We start from the raw sequence: 26,946 nt of genomic DNA, 5'->3' as shown, positions 1-26,946 counted from the left end.
ACCTTGTGTTAGAAGACATAGATAGATATGAAAATAGAACTCGCACAGTGAAACACAGCACTAAGGACAATCTGACTAGAGGTGAAAGACTGGCCCTAAGAACATTGAGCACTGAGCAGAACATTATCATAAGAGGCGGACAAGGGGGGCCACGTGATAAGTATGAATAGCACCGACTATCACCAGGAGATATTGACCCAATTGCAAGACAGTTCATGTTATGAACTCCCGAGCAGCAATCCCACAGGCCCTTTGTCTTTTCTGATTAACAATAATTCCAACTGGCACACCCACGGTCTCATTAATGAAGATGAAGTATTGTACATGAAAGTTGTGAGACCGACTTTCCCTTGGATGTACACACTGCCCAAAATACATAAACAGGCCTCCTTTCCACCAGGGAGACCCATAATATCTGGTATAGGGGGTCCCACTGAGAAACTAGCACAGTATGTAGACCTGTTTCTTAACCCGATGGTCAAGAATTTACCTTCCTTCATATACTAAGCAAATCCTGGGTGTTTTAGCAGGTGTTCAATGGCAACCTGACGTGATCATGGCCACACTAGACGTGGTATCACTTAAGACCTCCATCAAACCTGACTTAGGTCTTAAAGTAGTCACTCATTTGGCAACACACCAATATGATTGTATCAATGATGGAGATCATACTCAACAACAATTGCTTCATGTACAACCGACAACGGTACAGACAAATCAAAGGTGTAACAATGGGCTCAAGGTTCTCACCCTCTTTTGCTAACCTATAAATGGGCTCTCTTGAATCTGAATGGATATGGGGGAAGAAGGGAGCACCATGGACAGATTGCATCCTATACAGAGTACGGTACATTAATGACTGTCTCCTACTTTGGTCCGGAGCACAAGAAAAACTCGAGTCGTTCTGTGAACACCAGAATTCAAACGACATGGAAATGAGGTTCACTTGTCACTCCAGCCCTAGCAGTGTAACCTTCCTGGATGTTGAACTGTACGTAAAAGAACACACTCCAGAGCAAACTCTACCGTAAAGAGACCAAGTGTAACTCCATCCTGCATGCTGGAAGTTCGCATCCCTAACGCCAAATACAGGCCATCCCCTATGGGGAATTCACAAGAGCCAGAAGGAATTGTAGCGAAGACACTGAATTCGAGTAATGCTTAACCAATATGAAAAACAGATTTGCCAAAAGGGGCTACAAACAACCAACCATAAACAAAGCAGCAAGAAGAATTGGGAAGACTGAAAGAAACACAACTCTCCAAGCCAAGAGGCACATCATATCTCCAAAGCAACCAGTGAGACTCATCACGGATTACAACGATGTGAGCGTGGTAATAAGAAACATTTCAATAAACACTGGGAAACCCTAATAGCTGATAAAACACTAGGCGAATGCATAACGACAAGACCCCAGATCACATTCAGACACGGCAGAACATTAAGAAACAGACTGAGTCCCACCGTTCCACGTACGGCTGCCATCTCTTCCTGGCTCACTCCACACATGAAAGGTTTTTTCAAATGTGGCTGCTGTGGAGTTTGCAAATGGGCTGTAAATGGCACCAAGGATTTCTCAGGGTTCAACAAACACAAATACAACATTAATCGCAACATCAACTGCAGCACCAAATATGTTGTATACATTCTTGAATGCACATGCAAGAAACAGTATGTTGGGAGCACCATAAGCACCTTGAAGGAAAGAATTACGGAACATGTCAGGGAAATGCACAATGGAGATTCCAGATACCCGATGGCTTTCCATGTAGCATCCTGTGCAACGCAAGGACCTCACAAAAGACTGGCATTCTTTGACATAGACGTAACAGAACCAAGCATTAGGGGTGGCAATCGCGAACAGACTGAGACGGCTTGAGGTAACTTGGATAATGCGTCTACATTCAGTCAAACACGGTCTGAACATCGACCATGAACTACAATACTTTCTGGGTTCCTGATACCACCTGTCCACTGATTGGATTTTGCCTAGATTTGTGAAGCGTCTCATTCTGAATTAGATTCTATTCCTGTGCCTCATATTCACCACTTACAGAGCTCATTTTTGTATTTCACTTTTCTAGTTTCTGTACCCCCATGCTGTAGAGTTTCGAATACAGATCTCCCCACCACAGAGACATACACATCCTTTTGTTGGTGTTTTCTTTTACCGCGAAAACACAGGGAAAAGGCGACATTTTGCCTTCCCGTTCTACCCTTTCTTTTGAGGAACCTGCCATTTAATTTGATATACCCGTATTAATTACCGGGTTGGTAGTATCACCTGTATTGCAGTGAGTGCGTTTGCCTGTTCCTCATTCGCATTATTATTTTGTTATCAGATCCAATTTCGGAGTGCCTTTTCTCTCATTAAACGCTTTTTGCACACTTTTCCCTTAGACTACCGCACTACACACTGTCCCTCAATACAGGTAGTTTCTTTATTTTTCTATTCATTCTTGCTCTCGCTACGACAGCATGGATAGCCTCTTAAGCTCATTGATTCTAGTACATCAACACTGCATTTTTTGTGTTGTTAATCCTGTGCAAATGCCTACCTTAATTTGTATTTATTCAAGTTATCTGGGCCGGCTATATATTTCAATACGACATGAGTTTTGGTTAATAATTGGGTTTTCTTTGTTCTCATTCCGTACTTACTGTTTATATAAATTGAATTATCTTGGCATTGTGTTAATATCATTAATACACACTTGAAGTCACATTTGATAACACTCACTCACCATTCACACCTAACACCACTTTGTTGGGATATATGTTTTTCCAATATATCCCTAACTGTTGGACCGATCGAATTAGGCAAGCTGAGATGTTGATTTTTTGTTTTCTCATGGTATTTGTCTTCCTCCTGAGACATTTCAAGCATATACTTTAAAAATCCCAAAACCCTTCTCTTTTGTGTGCAGTTAAGTCACGGTTTTTGTACTTTCTGCACCGCTCCTATAGGGAGTCCACGAGAATAGAGGTGTTTCCAGAGTGCTCACCTCACTTTTGTTTCCTTATGTATGCCTCCAAATATTTTTTTTCTTCATTTTGTAATATACCTTATGCTTTGTGTCCTTCCCAGCCCTGAAGAGTCACAAGATTACTTTCTTGTGACGAAACACGTGTCGGCTGGTTTTCTTTTCCATTTGTATTGACCAAAAATACTTGGTACAAAAAATCTTCGTAAAGATACTTCTAATGTCGACCTTCATATTTCTGAACTGAAAATACTTTGATGGGTGTTTTTTACACTAAAACCAATATCCATAATAACGTGTGCACAGGACATGGTTCTATCCTCAATCTAGTTCATGGTTCAGTGACGCCCACTCCCGAGTCCGTGCTTCAGTGACGCCCACTCCCGAGTCCGTGCGCCAGTGACGCCCACTCCTGAGTCTGTGCGCCAGTGACGCCCACTCCCGAGTCCGTGCGCCAGTGATGCCCACTCCCGGGTCCGTGCGCCAGTGACGCCCACTCCCGGGTCCGTGCGCCAGTGACGCCCACTCCCGGGTCCGTGCGCCAGTGACGCCCACTCCCGGGTCCGTGCGCCATTGACGCCCACTCCCGGGTCCGTGCGCCAGTGACGCCCACTCCCGAGTCCGTGCGCCAGTGACGCCCACTCCCGAGTCCGTGCGCCAGTGACGCCCACTCCAGAGTCCGTGCGCCAGTGACGCCCACTCCGAGTCCGTGCTTTAGTGACGCAGTAAGCAAGACCTTGTAAAAATTATATATATATATATATGATGTGAACAAGGGCTCAGGGAGCCCGAAACGCGTTAAGCACTCTCTCACGGTGATGAGCAAAAAATAAAGAAGATTTCAGCATCTGTCCTGGTCCTGTGGTCTGTCTCCTGTGCTTTGTAAGGAGTTTTCGTTGATATATATATATATATATATATATATATATACACATATATATATACACACACACACACACACACACACACACACAAACAAACACACACACTCGTATATGTATATATTTAGATGAATACATATACACTTGATTACTTATAGGGCCTTTCAACCAACCCTCTTCATCCAATGCTATTGTTGTGTTCTTCATGCTTTAATTCCACCCGCCACAGCATGTGGCAATGGATCAGTCCACTTCAGCCAACAACTGTGTGATGGCATTTTGCTCTTTCACAAGGCATATATGCCCACACAAAGTAGTTCCCCTCGGTGTCAAGGTCTACTATGGCAATATGTGTATTTTTAATACAAAAACACTTATTTTTGCTTTCACTTTTTTTTTTTAACACTGTCAAGCCTAGCATCATCCACAACAACGCAAGCACTGATAAACCCAAACGGCTGGCAGCCAAGGCCAGGTCGACTGGCTTTGCTAGTGCTAATTTATTTTGGGTCCCAAGTCGGATGTAGGGAAAGGGCTCTTTCATAGCGATTAAACAAAAAGGCATCATCTCAGCAACATACCTTGACTCCATCCAAGACCGCCTTTATGACTTCTCGGACCGTGCTGACCACTTCCTTATCTTCAGAGTTTACGCCCTCCAGCATCACCTGATCCGACCATCGAATGAGATTGGCAAGGCTCTGGTACACACGACTGTAGCAGGAGGATACAGCTGAGCTGTGGATGAAAGAAGACAAAGGGTCAAGCAATTAGAATAGGTGTTGGCCGTCACCTGTTATCCGTAGGGCTCTATCAGCCGCAATCACACCTCAACTCATAACTACCCATGCCAAGTGACTGAACTATGTCCAAGGACAGAACCACAAGACAATTTCCATAAATGGTACTGTTTTTAATTTGATCAAATAATCAATACCAACACCTTTCCAGATGATTGGAAAAAGATCTCCATTAGACCATTACTAAAAAAATCCAATCTTGACAGAGACGAACCAAGCAATTATAGACCTATAGCCAGAATTCCTTTCGCCGCCAAAATATTGGAGAAACTTCTAAACAAACAGCTATCCCACTATCTGATAGACGGCAACTGGCTGGATGACTCTCAGTTTGGTTTCCGTGAAGCACACGGAACAGAAACTGCTTTAATTACAGCAGTAGAAGAACTCCGGAAAGTGATGGACAACGGAGCGAAGGCAGTCTTGATATTACTTGACTTATCGGCGGCCTTCGATACGGTCATTCATGAAATTCTTTTAAACCGATTAAAAACAGCAGAATTACATGACACAGCATGTACCCTCATTAAATCCTATCTTGCCAACAGAACCTTTGCAGTAGAAGTAGGAGGAGCAAAATCTAAAGATTTTAATCTACCATGCGGGGTCCCGCAGGGATCATCATTAAGTCCCACCCTTTTTAACTTATACGTTGCCCCACTTGCAGAGATAATAAGAAAATGTGGTTTTACCGCAATATCATATGCTGATGACACTCAAATTGTAGTGACCATCAACAAGGATATAGAGGAAACAGCGGAAAAATTCCAACATTGTATGATACAGGTCAGCCAATGGATGGAAAGGAATTGCCTGAAGCTCAATGGAGACAAGAGTGAAGTGATGATATTAGGGGGTGACACAAACATCTGGTCCCCCGACTGGTGGCCCAAGGACATGGGCAGATGTCCTGGATCATCAGAAAAAGTGAAGAATCTGGGTTTCACCCTTGATATGAATTTATCATTTGAAGCTCAAGCCAATAAGCTGTCATCAACACTCTGGTACATTTTAAAAATGATAAAAAAACTATTTCCATATCTACCACAGGACTCTCGCAAAAGAGTAGTAACAGCATTAGCATTAGCAAGATTGGACTATGGAAATGGTCTATATGCAGGAGCCAGGAGAAAGATCATAGATCAATTACAACGCCTGCAAAATGCAGCAGCTAGACTGGTTCTAGACATACCTAGGTTTGAGCCAATAAGACACAGACTGAAAACTCTGCATTGGCTACCAATTGAAAAGAGGGTAAAATTCAAATCACTCTGTCTAGCCTATAAGGCATTACAGGGAAAAGGATCACAATTTCTGAGGTACCATTTGAAACAGTATGAACCCATGAGACCCCTGAGATCAGGCCAGATGAAACTAATTGCTGTTCCCAGATTCAAAAGAGCCAACTGGGGAGGGAGAAGTTTCCTGTTACATGCAGCACGTTCATGGAATCAACTGCCTTTTGTCATAAAAACCTGCCCATCTTTGGAAACCTTCAGAAAGGAAGTAAAAACATGTCTATTTTCTGAATAAACATCAATCATTGATGCAGAGATGGAATGGATTTATCTTAGCGCCAAGACGCCTACGGGCAATCGCGCGCTTTACAAATTGACAAATCAAATCAATTTAACAGAAATGGAAACTCTTATTACACAAATATGGGACTAGTAAAGTCATCAACAGTCCAAACTTTCCCCAGACACAAAATTGTCACAAGAGCATTCCAAGCCCCAGGTTGGCAGAATGTATTGTTACTGAATACACCAACAAGTGTTCCTTGCCTTTGGTAACACTTTTTGGTGGATACGCCAATGGAAGATTTCTTCTGAATTCCGCCAGGCATGAGACTGGACCTGGAACTTATTTTTTTTTAGAAGTTGCTCCGGTGTGACTTCCGGGTGCCAGCACTAAACTTCAGCTTTGTCTCACCACCAGAAGTGACAGTGTGGAGCTGTATACAGATGCCACCCCTGCACTTCAATGTCAGTTTACAAGAAGGAATTGTTCACCTTTGGGAAGGAGCGTCAGTAATAGATTAAAAACTAGGACAGTATGCAGAATACAACTTGGAACCCCATTAATATCTCATGATCGAGACTTCTTCAGGGCTCAATAAGGGTCAGAATTCAATCAATTGAAAAAAGTTACACATATTATGAAACATCAAGTTATATTCTTTGTAATCTGTCATTTTCAAGCTATACTTATATAAATGTTGTAAGGCATGGTGGTCAGAAACAGAGAATAACATACGCGGTCAAAGTGGTAACCCACCCTTATTGAGCCCTGAAGAAGTCTCGATCACGAGACAAACGCGTTGGCTAAAAGAAAATCACTTTTGGATTTTATTGTTTGGATCAAAGTAATAAAGAATGTATTCTGTTCATCTGTGGAGTCCGGACCTGCGCATTACACTATTCTCTCTTTGCACTTATTAACTATAAAAAGATTTATATGATATTTCTTTGATGGGTGCGGATTCCAAATGATTTTCCTTTGTGTTTTTGGGCTTGTGCTCAATAGGGAGTGAATAGGGTTGTACTCCCTGGTTTCTGGAGAAGTGTGGCTCACTGGTTAGAGCGGCAGACTCTGAAGCAGAGATCGGGCCGGGACCAGGGTTCAAGTCCCGAAGCGGCAGGGTCTTGGGATCAATGTCCGCGGACTCGATAATTCTCGCCTCGACGCCTACTCTAATCATGGGTCCCACGCTGCAACTCTGGGCAATAGCTTGCTTAATCTCCACAACGGCCCCTACAACACTGGGATGCCTAGCTTCACCTTGGGGGTGCCCAGGAGGGGCATCTCACAGGGAGAGCCAGGAAGGGTTCCACAGCATTATACAGTGCCGGGACGCCCCGTTGGGGCAGCTGTGCGCTTTACAAAGTACACTACATTTACATTTACATTTTTACATTCTTGAGCACCATCACAAGACTGTTTAGCCACTCATATTAATAGGTGCAGTTCATCTGCCTCGACCCTTTTTGTATTATTCCTTATTGATACCTAGAAGCTCACTTCACAGAATAGGGACGAAGGTGGGTAAGCGAGCAAGCAGCGCTTAGAGTTTCCACCACAGAGTTCCCAGTAGCTTGTCCTTCTGACGCATAATTCTAACTGTATATTCCTCACTTTTTGAATAGATATCAAGGCAGTACCTCCCAAAAGATGAAAGGTGGGAGGAGTGGACTTAAGGGCAGGAAATCCTGCAGGACCAAGTAGACAAAATGGCCTTCCGACGGACATTGTACTCAAGGTAGTGATGCCATCGCCCTTCTTCCACATGCATTTTGTAAAAGGCTGTGAAGTGTATATACAGGGCCACTGGAATTATACGTCAGGGGAGGGCCAAGTTATGTGGCAGCTTTGAGCAAATTATGCAGCAAGAAATGTCAAATTATGCGGTGTAATGCTGCGTATTTTCTGATAGTATTAGGTCGTTATTTTATCATTTTTACACTCGTTAACAGAGTCTGGGCATTGGTTGCACCCCATTAGGTCCAGTTTAACAATCAAAAATAGCAATAAGCTACAGAATGGAGATCAGTCCAGCTTTGAAAATGGTTTTCCACTACGCGGCAACATGTTTTATTTAAAATCAGCAGATTATGTAGCAGGTGGTGAATTATGTGGCAAATGGGTCAAATTTGTAATTATGCAGAAAAATGCCCAGCCGCACTTTTGCATATTTCTAGTGGCCCTATATATATCTCCACTAAACAGCTGCAGTATTTAAAACTGCACAGCGTTCGGTTATATTGCAGACTTCTGCGATTCACTAAAGTTTCTGCTCTGGAAATGATCTGTCCAAAGCCCTCTAGTTAACAACAACCGTCAGACCATACCAAAGTGAAGCAACTCTACTCTGGCTTTGTGCCAAGCACCAGCATTAAAGAATGGTACATGCCAATGATGATTGGATGTAATATGGCTAGATGTCACATTAGGCCAGAAAATATTTACGTTTTGTAACAAAGATAGGTATACAATGTGCCATGCTGCAGAATGCCTGATTAACAAAGCACGTCACAAACCAAAGCCTTTGTTCCCTCAATGGTGCTGACACGTAGGGGAAGAAACACACAATCTGGGAATAGACCCTGCAACTCCTTGCTCAAATCGAAGGTGGAAGAGATGGATGGTGTATTCTAGCCTGACGCTGCCAAGGGAAGGAAGGACTACCAGTACAAGACTGAGAAACCAGCGCAGCTTCAGAAGTACAGCCTTCGAGAAGAGGATTTCCAACAGGAGGAAGATATCTGGTGATACATGATCACAAAGACCAACACTTTTTTCTGCCCTCCGTTGCTTTCTATTCATCCTTTACTAGCAGAGCATGGGCAGTGGCTTCAGCCTACAGCTGGTAGACCAGCTAGAAGACTCTGCATTCCTTCCGCGCCCTTGCACCCGACTCACAAGCACTTTGTACCCCACGGACTTCAGCAGAACCTCAACAGGTTCTGCACACCACTGGAAGCGCAGAGTGGAACCTCAAGAGGACCCACATCCCAGCTCCCATCCTGCACCCTAAGGACTTGAGGAGAATCAGGTTATGCACACCACCGGAAACGCACAGTGGGATCTCAACAGGACCTGCACCCGAGCTCCCATCCTGCACCCTGAGGACATGAGCAGAAACCGGTTATGCACACCACTGGAAGCGCAGAGTGGCAGCTCAACAGGATCCGCATCCCAGCTCCCATCCTGCACACTAAGGACTTGAGGAGAATCAGGTCATGCACACCACCGGAAACGCACAGTGGGATCTCAACAGGACCTGCATCCGAGCTCCCATCCTGCACCCTGAGGACATGAGCAGAAACCGGTCATGCACACCACTGGAAGCGCAGAGTGGCAGCTCAACAGGATCCGCATCCCAGCTCCCATCCTGCACCCTAAGGACTTGAGGAGAATCAGGTCATGCACACCACTGGAACCGCGCACAGTGGAACCTCAAGAGGACCCACATCCCAGCTCCCATCCTGCACCCCAAGGAATTGAGCAGAAACCGGTCATGCACACTGTGAGAAGTTGGCCTGATGTGCAGTGCTCACTATTCTAGTGATCACTATATATCAGTCCAAACAACCCTTATTGATGATTGGTTGTAAGTCAACCTTATAGACCAGCTATCCTAGTAGCATGGATACGAGCAGTCTAAGGCTAAGACTCTAGAGGGCGTGTTAAGCCAGCTGTTTTACCATCACATTACCCCTTGAACACCCAGTGAAAGGACACCACACAAGTGTTATGAAAATAAACAGTGTATTTATTAGAATCACAACAACCATGTACTCTTTATGAGGACAGGGTGCTAGGCACACAACAAAACTCTTACGAAAATACTTAAGTTAGCACAGTATACACAAATGCCCGAGGGGCACGAAAAACCATATACTTTAAAAGTGGAATGCGAAATTACTAGCAGGTAAGTACAGTACTAATAGGCTTTGGAATCGCTAGGACTGGACTAGGGAATCGTTAGATTACTTCTAGGAGACCTAGGGGACTCGGGTGCAGAGTGTGCACTCTCACGCGGGATGCGGGACAAAGTCTATGGAAGCTAGTAACGCTAAAGTTAGTGTTCACGGGCGAACCCGACCTGGTAGGGAGAAAACGACAGTGGATCCTGACCCTTGGATAGTGAGGCTATGCTGGGGCACCGAAATGCCGAAGTTACCTAGCCCAGGGGCTGCAGCTGCATAGGTCTCAAAAGACGTTGGGAATCCTCGTTGCCGGACCAGGAGCCTGGAAGAAAGGAGTTGCTGGCAGGCGACCAGTGAAGATTGTTCGAGTGATCCAAGCCTGGATCGAAGATGGATGACACCTGAAAGCAGAGGGGACCAAGTTCGGGACTACTAGCCAGTAGTCAGTGGGCACCAGGAGGGCACCGGTTGGCAGTCACCTCGACTAGGTGGGTGGGCGACGCTGGCTCTGCAGATCTCACGGACCAGGAGGCGTTGTCGGCGACCAGGATGGAGAGGCGAGCTGTCCCACGATGGATGAAGCTGTCGGCGTCGAAGTTACCCAGGATTGGGCAACAAGCCTTGGCTAATTCAAGCCCACGCGGTGGACTCAAAATGGCGTCTTGAGTGGACCAGGAGGGTCCGGGGTGCACCTCTTCAGGAAGGGAGCAAGGGCCAGTCTGGAGCAACCAGACCAGCAGCAGAAATGTCGTCGGGCGTCGTTCAGAAGGCCACAAGCCAGCGGGCTAGTAGCCAAACAACGCGGTGAGCAGCAAAAAGCAGAAGGGCCCCACGCAGATCGTGGAGATGCTGGGAGGCTGCACTTCGGTGCTGGAGCTGCTCAGGGTCGGGGCTTCTCGGACCCCAAAGCACTCACCAGGAAATTACTCGGCGGGCTTGCTGTGCAGAAGTCGTGCAGTCTTGCAGATGACCGGTCCCTCGAGGTCTCGTCGCACCCACGGTTCTCAGCTGGGCTGTAGAGGTGGGTAGAGGTCAGAGGTGCCAGGGAAGCCGGTTCTCGTCGAGCTGGTCAGTCGGATTCCGGAGGAAGGACTTGCAGCTGACCGCAGTGTTCTTAAGATGGTGCCTGCGGATGCAGGGTGACTACTCCTTAGCCACAAGGGAGAAATCTTAGGAAGAAGTCTTGAGTTCCTTTCGTAGAAAGTAGTTTCAGGATTCAAAGATGATCTGTTTTGGAAGGGGGCCAGTCTCTACCTTTACCTGGGAAAAGGGGGCTGGCACGCGACTAGGTCCTGCCCTATGGGTGGGACCAGGAGGGGGTGGTTACACCCACTTCCTTGGCGGGCTTTTCCCCAGCACAGGGTCTGGAGTGTCCCTGGAACTGGTTCAAGCCAGCCTATGCACAGTGAGCACCGGGGTGCCACGTGCAGTCACCTTCCTCTGTAGCCCTGCCTACCTACAATACACAAAATCCTGTCTGGGACGGTGCTGGCACCGCCCCTGGCAGGAAACCCTTTGTCCTTATCTCCTGCTCTGGGAGGACTCCCAGCAGCAGGAGGGCAGACTTGTGTCTCGGTGGCAGCATCCATTTTGTGGAGCTGAGGCTCTGTTTGACTTTAACCGGGGTTAGGGGTTACATACATGTCGTGTCCCTCTAGAAGGGTGGAATGCTAACCCCGTCGCCAGAATTGGCGAGGGGTTAGTATTCCAATTCGTATGACACCTTACTCGACATGTTTTGATAAAGCGATACCAGAGTTGGCATTTAACCGCGAGGATTATAATGCACTTAAGAGTATATGGTATGCGATATCATGGAAACGGCTAAGGGATAGATCCCGAAAGCCGCAGACAGGCTCAGCTCATGCCAGAGCACCATCTCACACGATTCCAAGCACTCTGCCTTCAGGATTGTTAAGGCCTGCCATAGGAGTGACTGATAGGAGATCTGTGTGTCCATTTTAGGGTTAGATATAGGTATACTATATCTAAAGCAAAGGGTGAGTACACCACCTTGCCCCAGCTGTCGTGCAGCCAGTTGTGTCAGTTTAGTTAGTCAATCCAGGGGTGGCACAATACATGCTTCAGCCCCTGGGAGACTTCTGGGTGCACCTCAGCCCTGGGTACAGGGACTTGGAGAGGGACCAGTGCCAATTCAGTACCTGAGTACAATTTGGATAGAGAGAACAGCTAGGCTGTGGGTCTGATTAGCAGGCCCACAGCCAGGGAAAGTCGTAAACCAGTGAAGCAAAAAGCAAAAATCTGGGTGATCATAGGATTGCAGACCCTACTCTCCTACACACACCACTGGAAACGCACAGTGGGACCTCAACAGGACCTGCACCCCAGCTCCCATCCTGCACCCCAAGGACTTGAGCAGAAACCGGTCATGCACACCACTGGAAATGCATAGTGGCAGCTCAAGAGGATCCGCATCCCAGCTCCCATCCTGAATGAAGTAAGGAAGAAATGACTATTAGCCTTATAAAGCACAAACTTTGCCAAGAGGCGTCAAGGCACTGCGGAACGGGGCCAACAGAAGATAATGTGTAAGGCTCACAGTGATGAATGGGTGAAAAGGAGGAAAGAATGAGACTCCAGTCCAGAGATTGAGGAGAGAAGGGAATTCCAGAGTTTGGCCGCAGCAGAAGAAAAGGCTCTACCCCCTCTATCTCACTTTCCTAAACCTTGGGACTACCAGCAGATTGCTCCTGGCAGATCTTAATTGCTTGATAGGACCATATCTTCAAAAGAGCCTTTCAATGCCTACCGACCCAATATTATAGAAAGCCTTATGAGTGAGGCAAAGGGATTTAAACAGGATTCTTTGGCCAGAAGGGAGCCAGTGCAGCTTACTGATAGAGCCAAAACCGAACGGTATTTGGGAAGGCCCATCACCAGCCTGGCAGCAGCGTTCTGCACCATTCTGTAGTCGAGAAGAGAGCATTACAATAGTCCAATCGGGACAACACGAGGGCAACAACAGCCTGTTTTCAGGATGAAAAGGAAAGAAATTGAGAAATCTTCCTGAGAGTCCTAATAATCCAAAAGCAGGTGGACAACGCTCTACTAATCTGGGGGCACAGGGAAAGGGAGTCATCAACTAAGATGCCAAGGTTTTATGCAATGGACTCGGGGCATGGGCAAGGGCAAAGCGTATCAGACCTCTGACCAGATGTCCTGTTGGTTTCCAAAGACTAAAATGAATATGCTACTTACCAGTATGCATCTGTTCTTGGCATGTAGGGCTGCTAACATTCATATCTAGTGCAGAGATCGCCGCCTAGTGTTGGGTCCGGATGATTGCACATTGTTGTCCTGGAAGAGTCTTCGAAGTATCACGAGATAGGTGGCTCCTCCCCTGGACTACAGTGCGCATGGGCATCGGCTCCATCCCCAGATTGTTTTTAGCCATTGTGGCAGAGATGGAGTGAAATAGTGTAAAGGATGTCCATGCTAATGATGAATGCAAGATAGTGTCTGCAGCCGCTACGGGCACCGGGGAGGAGGGAGGGCGATATGAATATTAGCAGCCCTACATGCCAAGAACAGATGCATACTGGTAAGTAGCATATTCAGTTCGAGGCATGTGGGCTACTAAATTCATATCTAGTGCATAGAATACATAGCAGTCCCTCCATTAAGGGCGGTTGCCCGTGCCAGCTGCAGAAGCTTGAAAAAGTGTCTTGAGAACAGCCTGCCCTACAGCTGCTTGCTGCTTGGAATGCACGTCCACACAGTAATGTTTGGTAAATGTGTGCGGTGTGACCCATGTGGCTGCTCTGCAAATGTCCTCTAAAGGAATGTTCCCCAGGAAAGCCATGGACGCCCCCAACTTGCGTGTGGAGTGCGCCCTTGGGGGTATTGTTAAAGTGCGCTTAGCTTTTTGATAACAGATTTGGATGCACTTAACAATCCATCTGGCTATTCCCGCTTTGGAAATGGGGTTGCCTTTGTGCTGTGCTGAGAAGGCAACAAAAAGTTGTTGTGTTTTCCTAAAGTGTTGTGTTCTGTCAATGTAGTACATCAACGCCCTCCTAACGTCCAGTTATGGAGCATTCGCTCAGCTACAGTTTGTGGGTTTTGGAAGAATGCGGGTAGGTCAATAGTTTGATTGATATGAAACTGTGACACCACCTTAGGAAGTGAAGGCGGACCCACCGTTGGGAGCACGGGTGGAGGCGTTTCCGAAGTTGGAGTTCCCGGTCCAGAACCTGCTGATTCAGATGGTGGGAACCTCCGATAGTAATCGTCCAGCATAAATTGTAAGTTGGATATTAAATCCAAAGGAACTTGAGCAACAGGGGTACTCACAGGCATCGACACATCAACAGGAGAGTGAGAATCATCATATTCTTCATCTTGAAGTTTAATATGTAACTCCGATGGACTAGTAGCTTGCCCAAAAGTATTCTGGACCATCTCATTCTCACTGTCAGAGTCCAGAAGTTGGTCTGGCACTTCAGAGGACACATTTTTAGGTGAAATACAAAGGGGTGAAAGCCTCATTGCAGTGTTGCGCAGTTGCTCTGATGCTTGCCGTGGTGTTAAAAACACCGTCGACGGAGACCACACTTGTAGTGCTGTGCATGATGACAACTGCGGCGTCGTCGGAGGATTACCTCCCGATGGTTTTGTCGTCGAAGGAACACCTCTCGTCGACGGGACACCCTTCGTCGACGGGACACCCTTCGTCGACGGGACACCCTTCGTCGACGGGACACCCTTCGTCGACGGGACACCCTTCGTCGACGGGACACCCTTCGTCGACGGGACACCCTTCGTCGACGGGACACCCTTCGTCGACGGGACACCCTTCGTCGACGGGACACTCTTCGTCGACGGGACACTCTGCGTCGACGGAACACCCTTCGTCGACGGAACACCCTTCGTCGACGGGACAGTCTTCGTCGACGGGACAGTCTTCGTCGACGAGTCACTCTTCGTCGACGGTGTTATTTTCGTCGACGGCGTAGAGCCTGACGACGAGCTCGTCGACGGAGCCTTTTTCGTCGGCGGTAAAGCCTTTAGAGGTGTCGACAACGAGGCGTCGACGACGGACGTCGACGAAACAGGCCTCACAGATACAAATACCATAGTTGGAGACGCCGTAGACGATGAGATAACCATACCAGGTTTAGGAGAGGAAAATGTTACCGTCGAGGTCACTGAAGTCGTCGTTCTCGTCGACGAGGAAGCTGAAGAGGACATCGCAGGAGTTGGAGACGAAGTCTGTGGTAAAATCCTTTCAGAAGATAGGGGAAACTTGAGGTTTTTCCCCTTTTTGGAAGCAGAAGCTCCTTCCATGCCCTTGGTTGTGGGGACAGCCTGAGAAGTAGAAGGCTGATCCAGTCCCTTAGCAGGTGGTTGTTTTTTAGGCAGTTTAGCCTTGGGAGATGACATTCCCTCAGGCGCAGGCCTCTTCCTGGAGGCTGAAGTAGAACCAGAGGTGACGCTTCCTACCTCAGAAACAGGATTAGAAGAATCCTTTAGCCTTTTCAACCACAGAAGTAAACGACCCTCTCTATCCCTGAGAGTCTTTTGAGGCATGGTTCTGCAGATCTTACAGTCAGAGGCCTGGTGATCTGGGTAGAGACAATAGATACACTTTTTATGTGGATCTTTTTCAAAAAGCCGAAGCTTACCACAGCAGGCACAGGCTCTAAAGAGAGATTTCTTAGAAGACATCCTTAAAAGTAGAAACAAATGAAGTTAGAAGTAAGAAACTGAGCAGAGCTCAGGGAGACTCCCTTACACACGACGTGCGGTAGAAAATCTGAGAGCCTGAGCCTCTGGGGAGAACATTCTGGTGGGTGCTGGCGCCTGATTGGCTGTAGTTTGGACTATACATAATGACTATGAGAGTCATAGATGTGGAAGTTTTTTGCCTACTGTACCATTGGCTGCTTTACTTCCTGGTTCATTTCTATTGGTATTACTACATATTAATGGCATTTTATTGCTTTTTTATGTACCGTGGGACTCCCACTCCGACGACGGGGAATGATTCAGGCATGTGAATCTACGAAAGAAACCCCTAATACTGGAGAATTTGGGGTTAGTGCGTAGCACCACCCTGTTTGAATGTATCTGGATGAAAGGCTCTTGGATTGTGAGCGCCTGCAGCTCACTAACGCGCCTAAGCGATGTAATAGCAATGAGGAAAGCCACTTTCCATGTAAGAAATTGAATTTCGCAGGAGTGCAGTGGCTCGAAGGGCGGACCCATCAGCCTCGTGAGGACCACATTGAGGTTCCACACTGGAGCTGGTGGTGTTCTCGGAGGAATGACTCGCTTCAGTCCCTCCAGGAAGGCTTTAATGGCAGGCACCCTGAAAACGGAGAGGTGCTGCCTATTTTGGAGATAAGCCGCTATGGCGGATAAATGTATCCGAATGGAAGCGTACGCCAGATTGCATTTGTAAAGATGTAACAAATAGCAGATGATGTTAGGAATGGATGCATCTAGCGGGTTGATATTGTTGTCAGTACAGTAGATGACAAACCGCTTCCATTTCGCCGCATAGCAAGCTCTGGTTGTGGGCTTTCTTGCCTCCCGAATGATGTCCATGCATTCTGGAGGCAGGTTGAGGTAGCCAAATTCTAAGACCTCAGGAGCCAGATCGCCAGATTGAGCTGTTGCGGATCTGGATGCTGAATGTCGCCATGGTTCTGCGTCAAGAGCCTGGATGTGAGATGTAGCCTTTGATGCGGTACCACGGAAAGTTCTAGAAACGTGGTGTACCATGGTTGGCGTGCCCATGTTGGAGCAACCAGGATGAGAGTCATCGAGTGTTGCTTTAGCTTTCTTGCCACCAGCGGAATGAGAGGCGCTGGGGGAAAAGCGTACGCAAATTTGCCTGACCAGTTCATCCATATCGCATTCCCTTGCGATTCCGGGTGAGGGAACCTGGCGGCAAAGCTTTGGCATTTTGCGTTTTCCCTTGTGGAAATAGGTCTATCTCCGGATGACCCCACTGCTGGAAGTACGGGTGGAGCACTGATGGATGTATCTCCCACTCGTGCATTTGATGGCTGTACCTGCTGAGCAGATCCGCCATCTGATTGTCCTTGCCCGGGAGGTGTTCTGCCATGAGGAAGATGTTCCTCTGAATGGCCCACTTCCACATGCTCTGAGCTAGATGAGACAGCTGTGGCGAGTGAGTACCTCCCTGCTTTTGGATGTAGTACAAGGCTGTCATGTTGTCCGTCCGGATCAACACGACCTTGTTGCACAAATGTACTTTGAAGGACTTGAGCGCCATGAAGATTGCCATCAATTCCAGGTAGTTGATGTGCAATCGTTGTTGCTGGGTTGACCACAGTCCCTGCACCGTGTAGTGTAGCACATGCGCTCCCCACCCCTGGAGAGATGCGTCCGTTGTTAGGACAATCTGTGGCACAGGCTCTTGGAACGGTCGTCCCTTGCAAAGGTTGTGTGGATTCCACCAATGCAGAGAGTTGTATGCTCGACCGGTCACCAACACTAGGTCTGTCAGTTGTCCCTGAGCCTGTGTCCATTGATTTGCCAGGCATTCTTGAAGGGGGCACATGTGCAACCTTGCGTGCGGGACTATGAAGATGCAGGAGGCCATCATGCCTATCAACTGCATGAACACTCTCGCTGGCAGGGAGTGTTGCGGTCTGAATCTTTGGATCAGTGACAGAATGCTGTTGATTCTGACTGTGTTTGGCTGAGCCATAGCCGTCAGGGTGTTTATTGTCGCGCCCAGATACTGCCGCACATGGGCTGGTGGAAGGTGCGACTTTGGGTAATTCGGCGAGAACCCCAGACTGTGAAGGAGTTGAATAGTGTGGGACATGTGTGAGGCGCACTGTCTTTCCGACTTTGCTTGCACGAGCCAGTCGTCGAGGTACGGGTATACATGTATGTTCTGTCTCCTGAGGTGCGCCGCCACCGCCGCCAGACACTTCGTAAACACTCTGGGGGCAGTAGTCACTCCGAAGGGTAGCACTTTGAACTGATAGTGCATGTTGTGAATGGTAAACCTGAGGTATTTTCTGTGGGACGGGTGGAGTGGGATGTGGAAGTAAGCATCCTTGAGGTCTACGGTTGCCAGGAAGTCCCCTTGGTTTAGAAGGGGAAGTATCTGTTGCAGTGTCAGCATGTGGAAATGTTCTGACAGTATATACATGTTGAGAGGGCGTAGATCCAGAATGGGTCTGAGGGATCCGTCCTTTTTTGGGATGAGGAAGTACAGGGAATAGACCCCTGTTGCTTCCTCCTCCACTGGCACGAGTTCGATTGCTCCTTTTTGCAGCATTACTAGCACTTCCTGCTGCAATAAGTGCAAGTGCTCTGCCGACATAGGACGGTGTCTTGGGGGAATGTTGGGAGGAGTGGATGTTAACTCCAAACAATAACCGTACTGGATTAGTTTTCTCACCCACCTGTCCGTGGTGATGGACGACCAGACTGGCAGGAACTGCTGGAGTCTTCCCCCGACAGGTGTTGGATGGTCGGGGGGGCAGTGACAGGGAGTCACTGTTTGTTTGCGGCAGAGGAACGGGGATTGGTGTTCCCTCTGCCCCTGCCTTTGGCACTGTTACCTCGGTAACCCCCTCTACCTTGCTTGGGATACGAGGATTGCGCACCACCTTTTGTGAATTGTGATTGTTGTCCCATGTGTCCTCTGGTAACACTACGCGCTCCTGAGCGACAAAAAGTGTTGCCCCTGAACTGTTGTGATTGAAGCGCCCCCATGGACTTAGCAGTTTCGTTGTCCTTTTTAATCTTTTCAAGTGTGGTGTCTACATCTGGGCCAAACAGTCTGTCAGGATTGACGGGCTGGTTGAGGATTGTAGTTTGGATGTCAGGCTTAAATCCAGATATACGAAGCCAGGCTTGGCGCCTTAGCATGACGCTAGTGTTAATTCCTCTAGCCGCTGTGTCCGCTACATCAAGTGCGCATTTTATTGCAGCGTTTGATATAAGCTTTCCCTCTTGTATGAGCATTTCGCCAGCTTCTTTATACTCATCAGGCAGATGTTGAAGGAGCTGTTCTAGGGTGTCTTAATGCGCCCTATCGTAACGCGCTAACAGTGCCTGTGTGTTTGCGATACGCCATACATTAGCAGCCTGCGCAGCGACCCTCTTGCCAGATGCCTCAAGCACTTTCGACTCCTTGTCTGGTGGAGGAGCTTCACCAGTTGTTTGGGAGTTTGCCCTCTTGCGGGCATTCGCGACCACCAACGAATCCAGAGGCAACTGTCCCCGAATATAGGCAGGGTCCCCAGGTGCAGGTCTGTATTTTTTTTCTATTCGTGGGTTTACCACTCTCGCCCTTGTAGGTTCTTTAAAGATCTCTGGCGCATGTTTAAGGACACCTTTCAACATAGGAAGTGTTTTGACTGTTCTTTCAGAGACAGAGAAAGTGTCAAACAGGAAATCCTCTTCCACTGGGTCAGCATGCATATCTACATTATGATTTGCAGCTGCCCTCTCAATTAAAGCATTGAAAGCTGCTGAATCCTCAGTTGGTGAAGTACGTGCCCTAAAACCTTGTGGGTCCTGCACCACCTGATGACTTCCCTGGTCCCCAGCGTCGTCATATGAGTCCTGATGCACATCAGGGTCATTGCCAGTAGGGAAGTTGTATTGTTCATCTTGGTCTTCATCCTCACCCCCTGATTGGGTGGGGGAAGGGGTTGGCCTCCTCCGTGGGGGAGGTTGCAGAGGTTCAACAAGGGCAGGTATGTCCTGTGTTTGCCTTTTCTTTTTCAGTGGAATTACAAATGACTCCAGTGGCTGGGAACTGATCTTTCTCTTATAAAGTGTCATCTTCCCTGTGTGGGCATCGATGTAATGCTCACAGTCGTCCTCAGATGCTGTGTGTCGAGGCAAAATAGCACTGGACGTGGAATCCGAAGTCCCCGAGGTCTTCGGCACCGTTTGGGGTGCAAACGCCTTTGGTGGCACCTCTGGTGGTAGTGTGTAGATAAGTTTCGTCGACTTCTTGGCAGGTGGCTCCATCGGTTTCGGATCCGATGGCGCAGTCTTTGTCGACGGCAGGGCTTTCTCCCGAATCCTCTTGAGCGACTCGGTGACAAGTTTTGTAAATGAAGCCGAGGGTTTGACGACCGATGCTTCATGTTCGTCCGCTTTGGAGGCCTTCGGCGTGGCAGAAGAAGGCACCGATGAATCCTCGACTCCAACGGTTCGCTGCCCTGCAGCTGTCTTAGGCGCCGACGCCGTCACTGCAGATCCGGTGTCTTTGTGCCGAGGAGTAGTGGCTCCGGCTTTCGGATCTGGGCCTTTAGTGGCCTTTGCTTCGACCGTCTGTTTGGAGGTTGACGCCCCAGACGTCGAGACGTGATGGACTACCTTCTTCGAGGACGTGTCCTTGGCCACCGTGTGTGGCGCCGGTGACTCGACGGCCTTCTTCGCCGGCTTCGTAAGTTTGGACGGGACGTCGGCCGTCTTAGATGTCGAAGTCGTTTGTTTCGGTTTCGTTTTCGACGTGTCTTCGGCCATCTTAGATGTTGTCGAGGCCGTAGGTTTCGGTTTCGGTGTGACGTCGGCCATCTTAGATGTTGTCGACTGTACTGGTTGCGGTTTCAGTTTCGATACGCGCAACAACGGCTCCTCCGGTGTATCCGTGGCCGGGCCCGAAGGCGGGGCTGGGGATATCGGTGCAGGGTCGTGGGTAAGGCCGAGTGGCGATCCCGCGACCTGAGCCTGATTCGAGTAACTTTCGGGGCATAGCTCTTCCTCTGAGCTATCTTCCGCGGCCCCATAGACTTCTTCGTCGTCCCCTACCTGATCGACGTATTCAAGGTCTTGGCTCTGTCCATCGATGTATTCTTCAGGATCGGCCTCGACCTCCGTTGATGGTGGTGAAATTTGAAGATGATGGCTTTGGCCGTCTTCTGCGGGGTCGTCGAATATGTCGTCGGGTGCCGGTGCTGCGTGCAAGGCCTCGAGGCGCGCCGCGCGCCGATGCTGGAGTGTCTTCTTTGACCTGAATTTGGAGCAGGCCATGCAGTTGCCCTCGTCGTGATCCGGCGAGAGACATTTATTACAAACTGGATGCACGTCGATGTGTGGGTACTTGGACCCACACACGGGGCAGCGCTTGAACGGACTCCGTTCCATGATGATTTCGTCGGTGTCTCGCTGCGAGTACAGGGCCTCGATGTCCGAAGAGTAGCAACTCCCCAGAATTCCGACACGAAGAGTCAGACGATGCTCGGGACCGTTCGCAACAATACCGACGCGAGTATCGAAGGCCTTTTGGCCTTAAGGAAGTTATTTTTTCGATTCCGACAAGGAGGCGTCGAAATCACATCCGAACCCAATGGCGGAAAATGAATATGCTACTTACCAGTATGCATCTGTTCTTGGCATGTAGGGCTGCTAACATTCATATCTTAGCATTAGATCGCCGCCTAGTGTTGGGCTCGGATGATTGCACATTGTTGTCCTGGAAGAGTCTTCGAAGTATCCTGAGATAGGTGGCTCCTCCCCTGGACTACAGTGCGCATGGGCATCGGCTCCATCCCCAGATTGTTTTTCGCCATTGTGGCAGGAGATGGAGTGAAAGTGTAAAGGATGTCCATGCTAATGAAATAAATACAATAGTATATCTGCAGCTGCGACAGGCACCGGGGAGGAGGGCGGGCGATATGAATGTTAGCAGCCCTACATGCCAAGAACAGATGCATACTGGTAAGTAGCATATTCAGTTCGAGGCATGTGGGCTGCTAAATTCATATCTTAGCATAGAATACATAGCAGTCCCTCCATCAGCGGCGGTTGCCCGTGCCAGCTGCAGAAACCTGAAAAAGTGTCTTGAGAACAGCCTGTCCCACAGCTGCTTGCTGCTTGGAATGCACATCAACACAGTAGTGTTTTGTGAAGGTATGTGGTGTGACCCACGTGGCTGCTCTGCAAATATCCTCTAAAGGAATGTTCCCTAGGAAAGCCATGGATGCCCCCAGTTTGCGTGTGGAGTGTGCTCTGGGGGGTATTGTTAAAGTGCGCTTGGCTTTTTGATAACATATCTGGATGCACTTAACAATCCATCTGGCTATCCCTGCTTTGGAAATTGGGTTGCCTTTGTGTTGTGGTGCGAAGGCAACAAAGAGTTGTTTTGTTTTTCTAAAGGGTTGTGTTCTGTCTATGTAGTACATCAACGCCCTCCGTACATCCAAGGTATGGAGCATTCTTTCCGCCACCGTTTGCGGGTTTTGAAAGAATGCTGGTAAGTCAATAGTTTGGTTAAGATGAAACTGTGACACCACCTTAGGAAGGAATTTAGGGTTAGTGCGTAGCACTACCCTATTTGGGTGAATTTGAATGAACGGCTCTTGTATGGTGAGCGCTTGCAGCTCACTGACACGCCTCAGAGACGTAATAGCTATCAGAAAGGCCACTTTCCACGTAAGGAATTGGAGCTCACACGAGTGCAGTGGCTCAAATGGTGGCCCCATCAGTCTGGTGAGAACGACGTTGAGGTTCCACACCGGAGCTGGTGGAGTTCTTGGGGGAATGACTCTCTTCAGACCTTCAAGGAAGGCTTTAATGGCGGGCACTCTGAAGACAGAGAGGTGCTGCCTGTTCTGAAGATAAGCCGCTATGGCTGAGAGATGTATCCTAATGGAAGTGTACGCCAGATTGCACTTGTAGAGATGTAACAGATAGCAGATGATGTTGGGAATAGATGCATCTAGCGGGTTGATGTCATTGGACGTACAGTAGATGACAAAACGCTTCCACTTAGCAGCATAGCATGCTCTAGTAGTAGGTTTCCTCGCCTCCTTGATGATACTCATGCATTCTGGAGGTAGGTTAAGGTATCCAAACTCTAGGACTTCAGGAGCCAGATCGCCAGGTTGAGCTGTCGTGGATCTGGATGCTGAATGTCTCCATGGTTCTGCGTCAAAAGACTGGGCGTGAGGCGCAGTCTTTGATGCGGCACCACTGAGAGTTCGAGGAACGTGGTGTACCAAGCTTGTCGTGCCCACGTTGGAGCAACCAGGACGAGAGTCATGGAGTGCTGCCTTAGCTTTCTTGCGACCAGCGGTATTAGAGGGGCTGGCGGAAAAGCGTATGCAAATTTGCCTGACCAGTTCATCCATATCGCATTCCCCTGCGACTGTGGGTGAGGGAACCTGGCGGCAAAGAGTCGGCATTTTGCGTTCTCCTTTGTTGCGAACAGGTCTATCTCCGGATGACCCCACTGCTGGAAGTACGGGTGGAGAACAGAAGGGTGTATCTCCCACTCGTGCATCTGATGGCTGTATCTGCTGAGCAGATCCGCCATCTGATTGTCCTTGCCCGGGAGGTGTTCTGCCATGAGGAAAATGTTCCTCTGAATGGCCCACTTCCACATGCTCTGAGCCAGATGAGACAGCTGTGGCGAGTGGGTGCCCCCCTGTTTCTGAATGTAGTACATCGCGGTCATGTTGTCCGTCCGGACTAGCACGACCTTGTTGCTCAGATGTACAATGAAGGACTTGAGCGCCATGAAGATTGCCATCAGTTCCAGATAGTTGATGTGCATCTTCTGTTGCTGCGTCGTCCATAGTCCCTGCACCGTGTAAGTGAGCACATGCGCTCCCCATCCCTGGAGGGATGCGTCCGTCGTCAGGACAATCTGCGGCACGGGCTCGTGGAACAGTCGGCCCTTGCAAAGGTTGTGTGGAGTCCACCAATGCAGAGAGTCGTATGCCCGACTGGTAACCAACACTAGGTCTGTCAATTGCCCACGAGCCTGTGTCCACTGATTCGCTAAGCACTCCTGGAGCGGGCGCATATGTAACCGTGCGTGAGGGACTATGAAGATGCAGGAGGCCATCATGCCAATCAACTGCATGAACACTCTCGCTGGCAGGGAGTGTCTCGGTCGGAATCGTTGGATCAGTGACTGAATGCTGTCGATTCTGACTTGGTTTGGCTGAGCCATGGCTGTCAGGGTGTTGATCGTAGCACCCAGGAACTGCCGGACATGTGCCGGCTGAAGATGCGATTTTGGGTAATTTAGGGAGAAACCCAGATCGTGAAGAAGGTGAATTGTAGTCGACATGTCTGCGGCGCACTGTTGCTCTGACTTGGCTTGTACGAGCCAGTCGTCTAGGTAGGGGTAGACATGGATATTCTGCCTCCTGAGGTGCGCCGCCACTGTCGCTAGACACTTGGTGAACACCCTCGGGGCCGTAGTGACTCCGAAGGGTAGGACCTTGAACTGGTAGTGCCTGCCTTGAATAGTGAATCTTAGGTATTTCCTGTGTGACGGGTGTAGTGGAATGTGGAAATAAGCATCCTTGAGATCTAAGGTCGCTAAGAAGTCTCCCTGGTTTAGCAAGGGAAGAATCTGCTGCAGTGTAAGCATATGGAAATGCTCTGACAGTATGTACAGGTTGAGGGGACGTAGATCGAGAATGGGCCTGAGAGAACCGTCCTTCTTTGGAATAAGGAAGTACAGGGAATATACCCCTGTGCCTTCCTCCCCCACCGGCACGAGCTCGATTGCGCCTTTTTGCAGCATCGCCACTACTTCCTGCTGCAATAAGTGCAAATGCTCTGCGGACATAGGCCTTTGCCTCGGTGGGATGTTGGGTGGAGTGGATTTCAGCTCTAGGCAATAACCATTTTGGATTAGTTGTCGCACCCACCTGTCTGTGGTGATGTTTCTCCAGACGGGCAGGAACTGCTGCAGTCTCCCCCCGACAGGTGTTAGGTGGTCGGGGGGCAGTGACAGAAAGTCACTGTTTGCTTGGAGTCGAGGTGCGGGAGCTGTTGTTTCCTCTGCCGCGACCTCTGTTGCTGTTATTCCTATAACCTCCCTTGTTCTGCTTAGTGAACGAGGATTGCGCCCCACCTTTGGAGAACTGGGATTGTTGACCCATCTGTCCTCTGGTGACTCCACGTGCACCTGAGCGACGAAAATTGCTGCCACGAAACTGTTGGGACTGCAGGGCCCCCATAGACTTAGCAGTTTCCGTGTCCTTCTTTATCTTCTCTAGGGTGGTGTCAACATCCGGACCAAACAGACTATCAGGATTGACTGGCTGATTCAGAATTGTTGTCTGAATATCCTGCTTAAACCCTGAGATGCGGAGCCAGGCTTGTCTTCTCAGCATAACGCTAGTGTTGATAGCCCTAGCAGCTGTGTCCGCAGCGTCAAGTGCACACTTGATGGCTGCGTTTGATATTAGCTTTCCTTCCTCAATAAGCATTTTGGTGCCTTCTTGGAATTGTGGGGGCAGGTGTTGTATAATCTGTTCTAGGGTGTCGTAGTGCGCCCTATCATAACGCGCCAGGAGCGCCTGTGTATTTGCGATGCGCCAAAAGTTTGCCGCCTGTGCAGCCACTCTTTTGCCTCCTGCCTCAAGCACTTTGGACTCCTTATCCGGGGGAGGAGCTTCACCCGTTGTCTGGGAGTTGGCACGTTTCCTGGCATTGGCAACCACAAGAGAGTCCAGTGGCAATTGTCCCCGGATGTAGACGGGGTCCGCAGGAGCAGGCCTGTACTTCTTTTCAATGCGAGGGTTGACCACTCTAGCCCTCGTAGGCTCCTTAAAAATGTCCCCAGCATGTTTGAGAACACCTTTCAGCATAGGAAGTGTCTTTACTGTCCTTTCAGATATGGCAAAGGTGTCAAAAAGGAAGTCTTCCTCAACCGGGTCGGCATGCATGTCCACATCATGATTGGCCGCCGCCCGTTCAATTAGTGCATGAAATCCTGCTGAGTCCTCAGTCGGGGATGCACGTGCATTAAAGGTCTGCGGGTCTTGGCCCGCACCTTGGGTGTTCTGGTCACCAGTGTCGTCGTATGAATCTGGTTGTACATCAGGTTCATCGATGGGGAAATTGTACTGTTCATCCTCATCATATTCCTCACCCACAGAGTGTTCTGGGGAGGGAGTAGGGCTCCGTCTTGGAGGAGGCTGAATCGGTTCCGTGAGGCCTGAGGCGTCAAGGGGCACCCTCTTCTTCTTCAACGGGATGACGTAGGGGTCCACCGGCTCCGAAGTGATCTTCCGTTTATAGAGTGTCAGCTTGCCGGTGGCAGCATCAATGAAATGCTCTGAATCGTCTACCGATTCGAGTGCACGACGTGGAAGGGGGTCAGGCAGCGAGGAACCCTGTTTCGGAGCCGATTTCGTCGAAAACGCTTTCGGCGCCTCCTTAGGTGGCAAGAGAAAGAGGAGTTTCCCAGAAGGCTTAGCCGGAGCGTCCTTTTGCGGCTGCGGTGATGGCATCGGAGCCGATGGAGCAAAGGCTTTCTCCCTGATTCTCTGCAGTGACTCCGCAATGGGGGACGGTACACTGCCAGTGGGTTTCGCCGCCGACAAGGATGCTTTGAGCGGTCCCTCGGATCCGACGTCCTCGCGGGCCTTGTGCGTTTTGGGCGCGGAAACCGTCTTCGGCGCCTCCGAATCTAGAGGCCGGGGCGCAGACTTCTTGTGCGTAGCCTCTTTGGAGCCGACCTTGGCGGGCTTGGACGGCGCCGGAGCCGCTGATCCGTGCCGACCATCTTTCTTGGGGGCCCCCTCCTCGGGCGTCGGTTTCGATTTCGCAGCATCGGAATCGACAGACTTCCTCGGCTTCTGCGGACCGGAGGTCGACGGAGCCGACGGGTTGACGGGCACCGACTTCTTCACAGGCACGGCAGCCATCTTAGGGACACTCGAGTCCTTTGGTTTCAGTTTCGATTTCGGGTCGGCCATTTTAGGTGTCGACGACTCCGACGGTTTCAGTTTCGGTTTCGAAACAGCGTGCCCAGCAAGTGAGTCCGTAGCCGGGCCCGAAGGCGGGGCTGTGGCTTGCGGCAACGGGTCCTGGGTAAGGCCGACAGGCGATCCCGTGTCCCGGTCGGTATCTTCG

At 49.2% G+C, this 26,946-nt stretch overlaps 1 protein-coding gene across 3 annotated transcripts in view; it reads right to left on the bottom strand.

Annotated features, from left to right (window-relative positions):
• RAPGEF1 (Rap guanine nucleotide exchange factor 1) overlaps nt 1–26,946 on the bottom strand; it is a 669,494-nt gene that overhangs the window by 387,298 nt on the left and 255,250 nt on the right. For all 3 annotated transcript variants that reach the window (XM_078646181.1, XM_078646179.1, XM_078646180.1), the window contains exon 4: nt 4,448–4,604. In XM_078646181.1, the coding sequence (XP_078502307.1) occupies nt 4,448–4,604 (157 nt within the window). The remainder of the gene's footprint in view (nt 1–4,447; nt 4,605–26,946) is intronic.

Source organism: Lissotriton helveticus, chromosome 5_1 (genome assembly GCF_964261635.1).
Source record: "Lissotriton helveticus chromosome 5_1, aLisHel1.1, whole genome shotgun sequence".
Classification (NCBI taxonomy): Eukaryota; Metazoa; Chordata; class Amphibia; order Caudata; family Salamandridae; genus Lissotriton; species Lissotriton helveticus.
Note: the sequence above shows the minus strand (reverse complement) of the source record. Positions and strands in the feature narration are given on the sequence as shown.